General features: G+C 36.7%; 1 protein-coding gene across 4 annotated transcripts in view; it reads right to left on the bottom strand.

Moving 5' to 3' along the window:
- Window positions 1–16,996, bottom strand: part of LOC118797458 (myelin basic protein-like) — a 28,477-nt gene that overhangs the window by 2,505 nt on the left and 8,976 nt on the right. The window contains exons 2-6 of one of the 4 annotated variants that reach the window (XM_036556825.1): window positions 11,474–11,578; window positions 10,447–10,473; window positions 5,763–5,792; window positions 2,815–2,901; window positions 2,477–2,500 (exon numbers count right to left, since the gene is read on the bottom strand). In XM_036556825.1, coding sequence (XP_036412718.1) covers window positions 2,498–2,500; window positions 2,815–2,901; window positions 5,763–5,792; window positions 10,447–10,473; window positions 11,474–11,578 — 252 coding nt within the window. In that variant the 3' untranslated portion in view covers window positions 2,477–2,497. The remainder of the gene's footprint in view (window positions 1–2,476; window positions 2,501–2,814; window positions 2,902–5,762; window positions 5,793–10,446; window positions 10,474–11,473; window positions 11,579–16,996) is intronic. The other 3 variants (XM_036556823.1, XM_036556827.1, XM_036556824.1) reach the window with 3 other exon arrangements.

Raw genomic sequence — 16,996 nt, 5'->3', positions numbered from 1 at the left:
AAGAGGGTAATGGTCAATATATCTGCAGGTTTCACATGTAGTCATTTTTCTGCTGTGAGTGCAAAACTAATTAAAATGCAGCAGCAAAATGAAGACAAAAGAGCAAAAGCCTTCAGTATTCAAATGAGAGCTTAAGATAATCCATACTGCTCAAAGCTTTTAGTCTTCTTTACACAAGGATGCAGCTGTTAGAGCAGCTACTGAAACAGCACATGATCAAAATCATGCCAAGAAGGAACAGCTAATTTAAATTCCAAAAAAAAAAGGAACGCAAAATAAAGAAACTTGTGATCTAAAGCTAAAAGCTGATGAGCTCTTAAGTGCATTCCCCACTGAAAAAGAAAAGAAAGAAGGAGCTTTGCACACTGTAGAAAGCACATTATAAGGAAAACAGAAAAGTATTCTCTGCTTAACTCTGAATGGGCTTTCATCCTTTACTGTAATGAAATCAGCTTCGCTGTAATTGGTACTTCTAGCATTATTTTTCTCTGGTATGGCAGGTATGAAGTACATGGCAGTGTCCAAGTGAACCGTTGGGGTGGGGTATGGGTAGGGGGGTGAAAGGCTAATGATTTCACAGAAGTAAAAACAATTGTAATTTTTAGTACATTTTAATTCAGTTAGATCATGTTTATGTTTGAACTCCGCAAGTATTGCAGTACTACTTTTATTTCATTGTTAAGATTTGGTTTGAAACAATAAATTTAAAATCTTTAAATGCCCAATGAAAAATGATATAATCAGAAGTTTTATCTCTGTGATATCTGGGTAGAGACAGCCGAGAGAGCTCTCCTATTGGTCAGGACTTCAGAAAACGTATCCGATTAACCGATAACATAATCAGGAACTGACAGTGGAATCGACCTTTTGCTAGTGGTGAAGATTTGCACATGCGCATTAGCCAGCGCAAGCCAAAAATTAATGTTTTTTGTGCGTTACTGAGATAAACGTTACAAATTATTTATGAGTATATTGTCAGATTTTACCTGTGATTTCTAATATGTTTTTTAAACAGTAATTTGACCTTTAGTTCCGAGTATTTAGGTCTCTACCCATTCGAAGAGACAGAAGGCTGTGGAACAGTGGAACAAAATAGCAAAATTGCTGTTAAACTCTTAACCTCTTGCTAATGCAGCAAAGTGATATTCTCAAGCAGTTGGGCTGTTATTTCCATCTTATGGAAAAAAGAACACTTGTGATCCTATTATTGCTATTACATTTAGTTTTGATTCAGGCAGAGCAATACAGGTTTTGATTCAGGCAGATCAATACAGGGAACTGAAGCTATGGCCAGAATACTAGCTGTAAAGCTAATAGGTAAATTAATTCATAACTAACACAATTACCTGAGGATGTCAGTGTATGAAAGGAACGCCTGGGTCTAATGCTAGTATAGCCATGCCATATAGAGTGCTAGCTACCATGCTAATAAAGAAATATCTTTGATTTTTGAGTCGAGTCTTGAGTCTCAGAGGGGTAAGTCTAGAGTCTTTGGTAGAGAGTTTAAACCTCCTTATTAGTTGCACCCATCAGGTTTGGCACTGCTTTAAATAACAGGCCTTTCATTATAGAAAAACTTTTAGTCCAAAGGACATAACTGAAGTGCTACACTCAGTAAACATTGTGCTTAAAATAGAGGCAAAACAACTTCAAATGGTTGGTTTAGTCTATAGTTTGTAGGTATGCTTGCTAGATAGTGTAATAGATAATCCAGGTGAGGTTTAAGTTTGTTTTAAAGGAATGTGGTCTGTAATTTACTACAACTGTGGCTAGATTAGCTGTTGCTAGTTTTGCTTCTTTTGCATGTAATGCTTATTCTGTCCTTCGTTCTGGCGGCAATGTGAGCACCATTATTTACCTTTCTCTAGTCTGAGGTCTGCATGATCATAGTAAAAATGAAAAATCACACACACTGGCTGAAATTTAGTCTAAAATCTTCAGTCCTAGTTGACTTACAAATTCCAGTCAAGTCACAAGTTAGGCCAGCACTTGACTTGAGTCGCTGTCTCTGCTGAACACCCTTTTGAATTTGAAACTACAGTTCAACACCTTGTAGAAGTCTATCTATTTTTTTGGCAGCACATCTTAATTTGACTGTACACATTTTACAAAACAAATGAATAAAATGAAAAATGATTAAAATGAAACCTGGCGAGTTCCCCAACTGAGGACTATCTATGCACATTCCTAGTTAATGTATTGACTTGAATGAAGCTGCTGTTTCCTTTAAGCCGTTAGACTTGCTGCATATTAGCGGAAACAAACAATATGGTCATTATATTTAGCCAAAATAGCTTTTTCTGACTATGTATTTGTATGATATTGCTGGTGAAATGGTGCATCTTGCTACAGGAGACCAAATCACTTTTTTACAGAATCACAAGCCCTGGAGCTGGAGCATGAGAAATCTGTAAACATGCTTAGAAGCCATCTGCAGATAAGAAGCGAAACATGAACAAGTTAGCAAATTACTCACTGGGACAGGTGAGGATTCACATCACTGAGGAAGAGGAAGAAGAAAAGTTTTGACATGTTCTACATACTCCATGAACTAGGGGGTTAAAAATTAACCAATCTGAAGATTGCGATTCTGCTGCATCAACTTTGGATAGTAAAGTTTCAATTTTGGTGAAATTTCAGATTTCATGATGCACTCAATTGTTTTCTAAACAATCAAATCGAATCGAGATTGAATGATGCAGTGAATCATTTCCTAAATCACTAATTAGTAATTGCAAACTCACTCTTTTGAAACAGCGAAGTATCTCTGTTTATATATTAATGTAAGAAGTCAGTGTGGTGTAGTATGATTACCATTTTGAAGATTTTGGTCAGGGTGCCCTGGCCGTCTGCTGGCCGTCCTTTCTGGCCCTTAGCGGAAGCCTGCGACTTCTGGTCACCCTGTGAACGAGAGGGCAGCATTAGCATCCAGAGTGAGGAACTTTGTGCAAGTATATACTTTTTGTGCCTGCAACATATGCTCATCATGCCTGCAGAATCTGGCCAAAAATGTGTTTATTAATCATTATTAAATAAGGTTTTAAAAATCACCAAATATATGTAGTTCATATTTAAAAAGAAAACAAATTGTGGAACTGAGCTTAACTTAACTGGGTTTCCCTTAATGATGTAACACTCCCGTCTTGCTAAAACTTAGGGTATTAGAAGCCTTAATTAGAAAAGTTAGTTCCAGTAGCTTTAATATAAAAACCCAACAGGTCATTAGGTCAGCCACAATGGAGAAGATTTATTTTACTTTTTTTTTCAGCACCCCATTAAAATTGCTTGCAATGTAGTCTTGTAAAAACAGTAGAATCATTGATTATGTCTGCAAGATTCATGTAAAAGGGGTAGGTTGTAAGTGGAAGTTTGTGACTTTGGGGACCCATTTTGGCTTAATCATGCCATTTCTTCCCTATTGGACAAAAACTCATTTAAAGGGCCGATATCCTACATTTCTGTTTTATTTTATTTATTCTTCAACGTCCACTTATGTTGTTTTGGTTTTATATACCAAAAACAGTCTTCGTTCATTTTTACATACCATTTTCCATCCTCTCTTTATCCCTTAAACAAGCTGTTTTTGTTACTGCGCCTGTGAGACTGATGTAAGTGACCTGTCTTCTGATTGGCAGGCCTTGTTTGTGCTTCATGGCAGTTTAGGCTGAAGCACGCCTTATTACTCCAGTAAGAAAGTGCAAGGCTATGGAGGTGGAGTTGGCAGACATACAATATGTAAGTTATTTGATTTTTTATGAAATCACAAAAATGGGGGCATGGGGGTAGACATGAGCTGGAGGTTAAGGAACCAGTCCTGTGACTGGAAGGTTGCCGGTTCGATCCCCTGAGCCAACAGCACATGACTGAAGTGCCCTTGAGCAAGGCACCTAAACCTCAACTGCTCTGTGGGCGCTATGGATTAAACCCCACTGGTTTTCCATGATATGGACCCTTTAACATTATTCACTCTTAGCCATAATGTATACAGCTTCAACTTGTCCAGAAACAGATGTCTTCTCTACACTCCTGGATCGAGATCCCTGCAGTTTAATTAAGTTTAATGATGATTAATTAGATCCACAGCTACAGTTATTAGTGAGCTCAGAATAAGAACCTGCCTCATCATTTTTCAGATTAATATCCTCCAAAGAACTGAGTCAGCTAAAAGCAATAACATTAACAACAACAAAAAAAAATCAAAGTTAATTTTCCCTAAAGTGACGGATGCGCATGCATTATTCAGCATGCATCTCACATCATAGGCATTTAAAATCAAATTCTGGACTCTTTGAGTGCATAACAGAGTCTTACAGAGTCCTTTCCTCCAGAGACTATCACTCCCCTGAATGTAATGCTGCAATGAATCATGGATGAGGATAATTTCAATCATATAGATAATAGTGTAAAAATGTATGTTTTTCTAAAATCTAACTAAGCTTCCTCTTCTTGCTTCCTCACCCACACTGTTGTTAATGATTTCATTTTAATAATTTAAAACTCCCACTCAGAGTAAGGACCAGAGGAGCAGGTTTACATTAACCAGCAGGAAACCAAAGAAGAAACACAGATTTTAAAAGAAAATAGATAACACCAGTGCTCAAAACAAAAGAGCCAGTATGTATTAGAGGCTCAGAAATACAAGCGTATGGAGGGAGGGCACTCAGTAGGAGCAAAACAGCAGGACTGGTCTGGGATCAGCTTCCATACAAAGATGAGCAGGACATGATCTCAACCTCAAAAGCTCCAGCCTCAGAAACTCACATTATACAATGTTTATTTTTCGCAAAATTGGCTATGACTGTCGGACTGTCTTAGTTACGCTCTCTTAAGAGCATCTCAGTTCTTTTATTTTTGGACTTGGAGTCCGGGCACGGGCTCCAGCATGTGAGGCCGAAATAGATAAGACAGCTATCCATGCTCCGTCCACAAGTGCGTTCCTTTGTATGTACTGTAGCAAGGTCAGATGTACTTTACAAAAAACTGCCAAAACCCCGTTCAGCTAATGAGAAACCGTAGTAATCTTTGCTTAGAGTCGCTACATAACTATGAGTTTCCAGTTATAACTGCTACAAACCAAGGTGCACTATGTTGTTGTAGCTATTGAAACAAATACGCCACCATGCTAACAATAGCTTCATTACAGTCGGATGCAAATGTTTCAACACCCCTGATCAAATTATATGTTCTGTTGATTTCCTAAGAGAAAATAAGTGAACAAATCTTCTATAGGGAACAACTTAAATATGGCATTTTTCTTTAGAAAATCACATTTAATGCAGAATTTATATTTATTTATAGGATTTAACACATTGGAAAAACAATACACAAAATGTAATATGTGCCTTGACCTTTGCACAGGCCACCTTTGATGATTTTTTGCCCCACCAAAATATGTTAAATTTAACAAATAAACAAAACGCAATTGTGCATTAAAATTTGCAGAAGTGTGTTGTCTGTAGAGAACTTATTTTGAGTATGATTGGGGCAGCCAAACGACTGTATATACAATTTTGCAAAAAACAGTGGTCTGTGATTGGTCTGTTTCTAGGTCAGTGAGATAACTACTTCTTATAAAGTAGGTCTTTCTTAGCCATACTGAGCAACAAAACCAACAGACTCTCTGAAGATAGCTAGAAGTAGGCCTAAACAACAGTTGTACTGATCCCAGATCAGCAGCATTTCTCTAACAGAATTGATGTATTTAAAAAAAAAATAATAACTTTATCTTTCCTTTCTATTCATGTCTTACTATCAGTACCTACCAGGCCTAGTTTTGCTGTGAGAGAATGCCACTGTACAGAAAGAGAGACACAAAGAAAGAGAAAGAGACATAAGTAAAGGAAGGGATAAACAAGTAGGGAGAAAGAGAGTAGAGAGAACATAGAAAGGGAGTGAGAAAGACATGTAGTAGAACATTTGAGCTTACATATATGGGCCATTCTACCGAGTTAGTTCAAACTGCAGTCCCACAGTAAAAAAAAACTATTAAAGCAGCACTGTTGAATATTTTTGTTAAAACTGAAAGAAGTAGCATTACTGAGTATGAAGAACAAAGAACGCATTAAAATACAGTGTGCGTGCGCAGCTGCGAGTCACCCTATAAAGCCTGATATAATCATTTAAAAGTCAGAGGTACCAGGGCACATTTGGCAGGAGTTGCTTAGACATCATATGTCTTTACGTATTAGCGTCATATGCTCAGGATCAAAAAGAAGGTCAGACTCAATGTTTAGGTCTCACAACTGACATTACAAAGTGTTCATCCGCACATTGTGTGCAATAACATATTTCCACCAGAGAGGTCACCACATTCCCAAATCCTACATAGCGTTGCTTTAAAAAAAACAATTAAGTAGTCAGACCCTAGATATTTACAAGGATTATATTCTGATCTATTTAACTCAAGGCATTAATTGAAATATATATTAGCTAAATATATGCAAAATTATCTTCTATGGGGTACATACTAATTTGAGATTGCTGTCTCACACCCTAACCCCTAAATTTCTTGTTTTGATTTTTTTTTTATTTTGTTTTTAAAAAGAAGTGAAGTTGATAGATTTATGTTTATCATAAGTTTAATTTTTAAATAAAAAAAACTTGCTGTCTCCCATTTTCATGTCATTACCGAAACACAAAGAGTTTTGGCCATAGGTGTGCAGCCCTGCATTTTAGAGCAGGAAGTGAGACTGTATCATTGTCCCTCATGGCCACATAATGAGCAGTTAGATCCTGTTGTTTTGAAGTGAATGTATCTCAAAGTCTAAATATCAGTGTGTAACCTTAAGAACTTGTCACTACCAAAACATATAATCTCAGCAATTATGTAATTTTTTTGGGTCCTAATAATAATTATGATTTTATGTGTGTACAGCTGTTCAAAGTTGTTCTTGCTAGTCATGTCCTGGCTAGTGTTCTTGAGTTATCCTCAAAATTAGCTAAAATTGTCACTACTGACAGTCATTACCAAAACATTTTGGTAAATTATTAAAATTATTATATTGGTAGCGACTAAACGTTCAATCATTTATTTTAATAAAATAAATATGATGAAGGAGTCGGGTTACTTAAAGGAAAAGTGTTTAGGTTCAAGTCAGTTAAAAGTCCAAAATGTGTTTTCAACTCTGACTTTGAACTAGTTTGGTAGAATGATCCATATATAAACAGTACAAAGAGCGAGATGTGAAACACACTGAAATACACATACTGACACATTTATATAGAGATGCTTGTCTTTCCATATGCATGCCATAAACATTATTATTATAGTAAACAATTACTAAGGCTATTAAACACAAATGAAAAATTTCAAGAAAATTGTTAAAGTAAAAAAACTGTGCAAATAAAAACAGAATGCGCACACACACTTTCTAAACCACTTATCCTTCTGGGTTGTGTAGGGAGCTGGAGCCTATCCCAGACGTCATTGGGCAGAAGGTAGGATACACCCTGGACAGGTCGCCAGTCCATCACAGAGCAGACAGACAGACATACATATACATTCACGCTCACATCCACACCTAGGGGCTATTTAGTGTGTCCAATTGGCCTGACTGCATGTTTTTGCACTGAGGGAGTAAACCAAAGCAGCCGGAGGAAACCCACGCAGACATGAGGAGAACATGCTAAGAAAGGACCCTGGTCACCCGGCTGGGAATCAAAGCCAGGCCCTTCTTGCTGTGAGGCAACAGCGCCTACCGCTGCGCCACCGTGCCACCCAAAACAGAGCGCAATGATGTGCAAATCATTTAAACCCTATATTTAATTGAAAATATTATGATGTTAAAACTGAGAATATCAAATGTTGAAACTGAGAAATTTTATTGTTTTTTGAAAAATAAAAGATCACAGCCATCCAATATTGGTTTTTGGCCTATTAGTTTTTTTCCAGAGATTTCTCTGGATCATCAATGTGCAGGATGTAAACAGGATGGAGTCTCTTCATCCACCCTAAAGCACTGCTGTGACCAACTAGCGCTGACTTTCACCAATATCTACAACAGATTGGCCCTTCACTTTATGCTACAGTGTCTCGACAGTCCAGGAACCTTTGCTAGAGTTCTCTTCATAGATTTCAGCTCAGCATTCAACACCATAGCTGCTGCAGGTCAAACTGTTCCAGCTGTCTGTGCCAGATCACATCTGCTGGTGGATCGTGATTCCTGAGACAACTGAGGAAATTCAACCTGCCACAGAGCCTGATGATCCAGTTCTATACATTGATCATCAAGTCCATCCTTACATCATCCATAACCATCTGGTTTGGTTCCCAGCATAATCAGAACAGCGGCGAGGATCATTGGATGTAGTCTGCCAGTGTTCAGGACATCTACAACAACAGGGTGATGAAGCGTGCTGGCAAAATTACAGCTTACCCCCTCATCCTGGTCATCACCTCTTCCAGCCACCTCCCTCTGGTAGAAGATTCAGGGGCATCAAAACCAGCACAAACAGACATGCTAAAAGCTTTTTCTCCAGAGCTGTAGCACTCTCACTCCTTAACCCCAGTGGACACCTCGCACTTTAAACTTAAACTAAACCAACAAACCTACCTTACTGTATTACAGAAACCCCTCTATAACATAGTGCACTGTACAGATGTTCATATCATTTTGAAATATTCTGTATATAATAGTTTTCATAGTATATTTGCACGCACAGTCTTTCACAGAGTGGTAATCCAACCCCTCCCTATCTTTACTTCTGACAGACTCAGCCTCTCTGGGATGCTCTTTTTTATACCTAGTCATGTTACTGACCAGTTGCCAATTAACCTAATTAGTAGTGTTATACTAAAAAACACCTGGCGGAGCATCTCACAAGTTTACCAGTCTTGTTGCCCCTGTAGCAACTTTTTTGACACATGTTGCTGGCATGAAATTCAAAATGAGCATATAATTTTCAAAAACAACAAAATTTCTCAGTTTCAACACTTGTATTTTGTCTTTGTACTATTTTAGTTTAATGTAGGGTTTAAATTATTTGCGTTCTGCTTTCTGTTTTTATTTACATTTTTGCGTCCCAACTTTTTTGGAAACATGATTGTAAATTTCACACAATAAGCATTAGGCCTAAAAATGTTGGTATTTTCTGTTTGTGATAAGAAAGGGATTTTCACAGCTGTTATAAATCATGGACATGTGTTTCGATGACTTGCAGAAAGTTTGGGGTCTGCCCAACAAAGCATGTTCAACTTGGACTGTGTTCATAAGTTTCAGCTTCACAAAACCTAACAGATGCAATCGCTGTTATTTTATGAAGATGATTAAAGCTGCACTATGTAAGATATTTTTGAAATTGAAATAAGCAGCATGACTGAGTCAGGAGAGGAGAAACATTAAAATATGGTGTGCATGCTGTGAGTCACACTGCAAAGTCAAAAATACTTATTTTAAAATTAGAGGCATCAGGTCAGATTTTGCAGGTGTTTTTCAGGCCACGTCATACGTCTTTACATATTAACGTCACAAGCACAGGCTCAAAAAGAAGGTCCAACTTGATGTTTAGACGTTAAAAGCAAAATCAACGTTATCCTGATGAAGATTTGATGACAAAAGTAGATAATTCACTTACACCAATCAGGCATAACATTAATACCACCTCTGTATTTTTACACCCATTGTCCGTTTTATCAGCACCACTTGCCATATAAGTGCACTTCCTAGTTCTACAATTACAGACTGTAGTCCATCTGTTGCTCTGCATACTTTGTTAGGCCCCTTTTACCTTGTTCATCAATGGTCAGGACCACCACAGAGCAGGTATTATCTGTGTGGTACTGCATTGACACTGACATGGTGGTGGTGTATTAATGTGTGTTGTGCTGGTATGAGTGGATCAGACACAGCAGTGCTGCTGGAGGTTTTTAAATATCTCAGTGTCACTGCTGGACAGAAAATAGTCCACCAGCCAAAAAAATATCCAGCTAACAGTGTCCTGTGCTCAGTGTGCTGTGACCACTAATAAAACAGTAGAGAATGACTAACACAAAATATGCACCAACAGTTGAGCTGTTGTCTCTGATTTTACAAGGTGGACCAGATTAGATCAGCATCTTAGACGTGCAGGATAAGTTGCTATGGTGATGTAAAAAGTGGTCCACTGCCATGAGGCAAAAATTCCAAGATTAGATTGAACTAGGTTGAAGTTAGCTGGCTAAGCAAGAACTCCTGCTTCATGAGACCGACCCCTGGTAACTATATTATTTTCATTATTAACCCTTAAACCTAAAATTAAAACTGAAGCAAAGGCATATTAACTAAAATGTCCTGCCTAAAAAAGAAACTGCTTTTGAGTTTTACATAAAAGGCACACGTTAAAAAACACTGTTCCAGGCCGAGAGTGATTTTTCAAAGGAAATCTGCTTGAAGTCTCCCCAGTGGGGGTTCTTTTCAGCCAGAGTAATTCTTCAGAGCTTAGATTTGGCAGAGATAAAATTGCTCTTACCCTAGACTTGGGTGGGGCAGGAGACACCTGGAGAATAGAAGATAAAACAGTTTAACCTTTTTCTGAACAGTTTTTAGCAGCGTGTTTTATGGATTATCTCTACCAGAACACAATATGAAGATTTAGTCGACTCCTGCATGTTTTCTGTTAAAGCAATGCAGGAAGATATACTTTAAGCAGAGAGAGAGAGAGATAAAGAGAAAGTACAAAATCAGTGGTAATCATATCTATGTGCATGTACATGGATACTGTAAGGATGCTTATACTAAGGAAGACAATATTCTACTGTATGAAAAAGTTTTGGCATAGCTGGTCAAATTTGTTGATATTCTAAGAGGTCTGTAAAGGCCTGTAAAGTTTGATATTTTACAGAAATTTTACAAAGGCCTGTAAAATTTCACATTTCATGTTTATTTGTTTATATATAACGCAAAAATGCTCACATTAAAAGATCGAACAGACAATGCACAAATGTCAACAAAAGTTGATGAAGACAACATGTGAGCATAGCTATAAGCTAATTGAATAAGGGCATACAAACCTGTCCTGGTTGTCGCTAGCTGAGCCTAGTTATTGACTACTTGTAAATAAGTTAACACGTCTTCCACAGCTGTGGTCCTCAACACTGGTCTTGGATATCTACCTTCCTGCATAGTCTAGTTCCAACTACAATCTACCACACCTGCTCCAGCAAGTTAGATCAGGTCAAAATGAAACAGGGAACAAACTTAAATATTTAATTTTTAGAGCACAATTTCTATTTATTTGCTCAATTTAACATATTGGTAAAAAATACAGCATGGTATATTAAATGTGCCATAACTTTTGTATATGACACAATAATTTAACAAGGGGTGTTCAAATTCTTCACATTTAACTGTGTATTTATTTGAAGACAAGTTTGATGTTTTGTTATTTAGTATTGTCCTGTTGCCTGTCATTACTTTGGGCGTATTACATATGATGCACTTATATAGAGACAGACAGAGAGAGACAGGGAAAGAGACAGTGAGAAAGAGGTACTTACAATGGACCTGAAGAAATGCGCCACAGCGCTTTGGTCTCCTTTGCGGCGGGGGGAGGAGTGTGTGGCCCGCTGGGGCGAGGCCGACAGGGCACCGCGGAAAGAGCCCTAAAACACACACAGAGGAAACACACTAAACACACATTCATTAAATCTGTGGAGTCTTTCACATATCACTGCAATATACACTAGTCAGAGGGTGGCTCATGTGACAAAAAATATAGCATGCTACTTGAAGGCAGTTTCACAAAACACTATATCCATCACAATAATTACTTTTTGTGAAGTTTGTGAACAAAAAAATGGCACATTCAAAAGAGCATATGAAAAACTAGGGGAGCAATGATTTTTTTAATATTTACTGTTGATAAACAAACTCTTTAAAAAAAGAACAATCAGAAACATCAAATAACTGACAAAAAATAAAATAAGATGAATTAGAATAGGATATAGATAAGTGAAATAAAAAATGAAGTAATAAAATAATGTCATAAAGGGCTGCCATCCAATCAACTGATTGTCACTATGCAGTTTATTATACTGGTTATTAGAAAGAGGAAATTGTTGCCTACAGGCTGGTCTTAATCTATTTTTTTATGATTATATGTGGTTGTTTAGAAAAGTGTATCATGCCAAAACTTCATGATAATCATGTTGAAAAAGACATGGTCATGTTCCCTCTCCTAAGATATATTTCCATCCTGCTTCAGCCAAGAATCAGCAGTAAAGTTACTGCCACTTTTTAACTTTAGGTTTATTTGTATGTTTCTATCATGCACTCTATAAAAAAGACTTATTTAACTTAAGAACTGTTCCCCAGTTTAGTAACTGATGCTTAAATAACGTTTCATTTTGCTTTAACTTCATCTCCTTATCATTTGCCACCAATGTTTTCATGCATTTCAGTGTCTCTATCAAAAATGCTTGTCTATTGTAATGAATGAACAAAATGCTGAAAAAAAACCCAGAAATATATAGCTGTGCTAGTGATTGGGATAGTTAGCTTGTAAGCCTTAATTCCAACAGATAATAGAGGGCTTTATTTATACTTTATTTAAGTTTCAAATCTGGTTATTCACTGTGAGAAAACAGAAATGTAAACTGATAAATGCTCTTTTCTTCTCCTATGTGATGCTTGAGAGCAGTTCAGGCTTGCCTTTATGCCCTGTCTCTACAGTTTAAAACTGGTTTAAGGAGTGCAGGAGATAAAGATTAAAGCTTGTGCACATCTCAAGCTGCCAAGAAACTTAAGTCAGCTTTCATTCAGAAACTTTACCTTTCGTTTGTTATCAAAGAGTTTGTAAAATAAAAGCATGTAAGTATGATAGTTGGTACATGTAGCATTTTTGTTGGTCGTATCATTAAGCTTTTGTTGTTGTCTTTGGATTACATTTCAGAACAAATGTGCGAGGCTCTGCATTTGTGTGTTTGTTCTGTAAGCACATATAAGTCAGTGTATGTTCAGCAATCTTTTCTAATACCTAAGCATCCAGTTATCTTAAGGACACTGCCAATTCTGTCAGGTAAAGACAGTCTCTAATTTTGTGCTTATCCAAGCAGGACACGACATTGATGTTCACACATTTCAGGAAGACAACTGTAGGCTGTTCAACTGACGTGATAGAACACTGGAATAGTTTGACTGGGTAAGGCCTTCTTTTACATTCCCTTAAATTCTTTGTATTAAACAGGTAGGTGTGACCTCCAAAGTGCCCGGTAAGTATTTACAGTAAGAGATGGTACGTTTCAAGACATGCTAAAAAAGGTCAAAAATTTACCAAACCGCCTTAAAATTTTCATTAATTAAACTTTTAAACTTCTAATAGTAACAGAACAAGAACCTACTCTCTACTAGAATTTACTATTTCTTTATAGTTAAAACCCCCTAATTTTTTTACAGCGTACTTCTGTACATTAACTGGGTAAGTATGAGGTACAGTACTGTGTAATGTTTTGGGTAAAAAGTACCATGTAGTTATATGATGTAAAAATGATTGTAAACAACCAAAGAATTTTATAACTTCACTGTCAGGACAAAATCTTATACTTTTGCGTGTATTATTATTGTTCGTTTTTTTTTAAGAATCTGAAAGTGCCAGCTGCCCTTTACATAATATCAAAATTTCACGATGAATGGACCAATAAAAATGCTCCAAAATTACTTGAAAATGATATTATTCCATTAACTTCCATTCAAACTTAAGAACATTTTTTCCTTCTCCTGTAAAGTTACCATTTTGGAGAGGTTTTGTCACGACAGAAATGATCTGGTATGCACCTGTCACTTATAAATGAAACTGAATCTGGGCTGTTAAAGAAAACAGTGATTCTTATTGTGGTTTCACATGTCTAACATGAGAGGAAATTTAAGAACAGGCCTGTGATTACTATTTCTATGATCTAAAATATGGCAGTCTTCAAAAGCCTGAACCCACCTGGCAGAATGCATGTTTTTTTCAGAATCTTAAAGACACTTTGATCTAAAGGCTTATGCTTCAGTATCATGTAAAAACCCATTTTCCCTCAACTCTTTGAAATAAAATAATTTGGCATAGTATGCAAACATTGCTAAAGTTTCAAAATATACTATCCACATCCCAGTTTATATCATCCATATATTCGAACTAAGATGCAAAACAGCCTGTCTTGGATTTCTTTTTTGTGATATCATGAAAACCCAACACATTTACATATATCCACCTACTCAGCCTTCAGCAAATTGGCCCCTACCATTTATGTTGAAGTTATAAAGAGTGTTTCAGCCTGCATTGCAAGCTCCCTAATACCCTTGATTTTGGAAACAATGCCTGAGCAGTATTCATTTGCTGAGTTTAAACAGGGTTTGTTGTAGTGTAAAACTAAAGAAGCAAACTTGATCACTTTAAATGTGTTTTTTTATACTCTGAGATAAAATATGTTTATTATTATTATTATTATTATTATTATTATCATCATCATTATATGCATGCCTATTGTGCTGAAACGTGTTCTGTATTCAGCCAAATGTCTAATTGCTGATAAACAGACGCCCATAACTGTAGTTAATTTATCTGTGTATCTGTCACATTGCAGATGTTCCTCTTTCAACCTTCAGCCTTAACAAACGTAAAGTCTTTTTCTAAATGACTTTTTACATGAGGTGTCCAAAGTACAAAAGTAGTAGTCTTGTCATTTAAGCTTCTAATGAAAGTTTAGGTTTGATCTCCTCTAATACCAGTTGTCCTTGAGACTGTCCACAGTATCTGCAAAATCCTTTGCTTGCACCATAATGTGAAGGTGGCTATTTGTTCTGTGCTGTTTCCTCACTGCCCAGCTCTCACACCCGTGAAATTTTACTGAGAATACCAAGATTTGAGTGGTTGCATTTATCATAAGTCTTGCCTGAAAGAATCTTGTCTAGTTGTATCTTGTCTAGTTTCTTCATGTCCGTTATACCATGAATGATTCATCATTAGATTACTTGATTGCTTGTCATCTCATTTAGTGATGCACAACTCTGGGTTTTTTGGTATCAGCACTGACACGAAAGTCCTGCTGCTGTAAGCTGACAAATGATCACAGCTGATCATTTGATAGATAAAGGCGCTGTTAACTCATTTTACTCATTGCTTAATGATTTCAGCTGTAGGGCCCTGTGTGAATGTAATTTTGACCTATGCTTCATCAACTGCCCCTTTCTCACCAGAAAATAAAAGCTTTCTGTCAGAAAATAAAAGCTTTAAAAAAAACCCACAAAGCCTGCTGCAGGAGGTCATTCATGTTGCCATGGCTTTGCCACTGTCTATCATTGTGCAGTCTGTATTGCCCACACAGTCCTAATCAGCCATTTGAGCTTTTCTGTCTTTGCACTCCATTTAAATTACAATTTAGGATTTTTACACATATGACTTTGGTTAATTATTATCAAGAGATAAATATTTAGGATCACTGAGATTTACTAAGCTTTACTATTTGCAATCATATTTGCATGTCGTTTACTGTTGAATAGCCTACTACACTTAATGTGGCACTACTGAAGGGAAACAACACTGCAGCTTGAGCAGGCACTTGCGAGAGAACATTAATGTGCTACAAACTAATAGTGGCTAACTATGCTCCTGTCAGCATTTCTGGCTGCTTTTTCAAGAGGTTTTTATCACGCTTTCTCGATGCATCTTTGTTTTTTTTGCTCTTTGCTACATTGGTAACCCATACAAAAAGTAATGTATTCTATAGAACACTGCTTGTTATATCAACCAATTCCAGATTTGTACCGCTGTTTGCTCTACCCATTCTATGACTCATTAACTGACCAAGTACAATCAGCAAACTGTACCACTTGAGGAGAGTGTCCTGATTTAAAATATTACAAGTATATACTTATATGTACAATTGAACCTTTATAACTGTTTGTTACATTTGGGGGTCTGTTACAGGTGGGAAGAAATTGTGTATTACAATTTAAAACCAGTCCAACACCTGGCGGACAATAAACCCATGGATATAAGGTAAGTTAGCAAGGCTAAGAATACATTATATGTGGCAAAAATAAACAGTACCTCTTGTAAGGGAAACACAGTCACTAATTTCATTATTGGTTATGGAATTAATAATAAGATATAAGTGTATTGGATTTGTCAACTATTTCTATTTCTTGCCTATTAACAATGAAATTATTATTTAGTTAAAACCTGGCAGGACATAATACCAGAGAGGAACCCTCAAGGAATTCTAGGCCTTCAGAGATCTGCAAGTATTACAGTACTACTCTCATTTTATTGTTAAGTTCTGGATATAAACAAAAGGATTAAATTTTTGAAATGCCCAGCAGAAAATTGGCTGTTCAGGATTTTTTTACTTCATGGTATCTAAGCAGATTTAGCTAAGCAAGCTCTCCTGTTGGTTAGGACTTTGAGTTGAAGAGAAGGCCAACACATTAGATTAACCTTCAGCATGATTACAAAGTGACAGAGTAATCAACCAATCACATTTTGATTTCCAGTAGACGGGGCTAATTTTGTGAGTAGCAAAAACGATACTAAGCCTTCTAGAGTTCTAGATACATCACTGACTGTCTATATGAGTGGCAGCCTAATGAAGGAGTTGTTAGAAATAAAAGCAGCAATGTCTTATAGAAGCTTCGAATACCTGTGTTTAATCTAGAATGGCCAAAAGGTTCAAGCAAATTGCCATTAGCTTAGCGCTAACAAACAATTAGAATCTCAAAGGAATGCTAGCAGACATTAGCATTATCATGGAGGTGGGTTTTGTCCTCATGTTTTCAAAGTTTTGACATTTATGGCTCAAATTGAAGGCCAGTGCATTATACTCATGTGTAAATTTGCTCATTAATTAATTCAGTAAGAGACTTTAAGAGGCTGTAAGTTCTGTGTTTATCTGAAAGGTCCTGGTGAAGTGAACACAACCTAGTGCAGCAGAGCTGTAAACAGGCTTAATGAAGAAACTGGAGCTTTTTGCCACAGAGACCAAAATAATAACACTCTGAAAGACACATCACATTAAAGGCTGAATTCCTTATGAGTTCAT

This window comes from Colossoma macropomum, unplaced genomic scaffold (assembly GCF_904425465.1).
Source record: "Colossoma macropomum unplaced genomic scaffold, Colossoma_macropomum, whole genome shotgun sequence".
Classification (NCBI taxonomy): domain Eukaryota; kingdom Metazoa; phylum Chordata; class Actinopteri; order Characiformes; family Serrasalmidae; genus Colossoma; species Colossoma macropomum.
The sequence above is the reverse complement of the archived record's forward strand: the minus strand, read 5'-3'. Positions and strand labels throughout refer to the sequence as shown.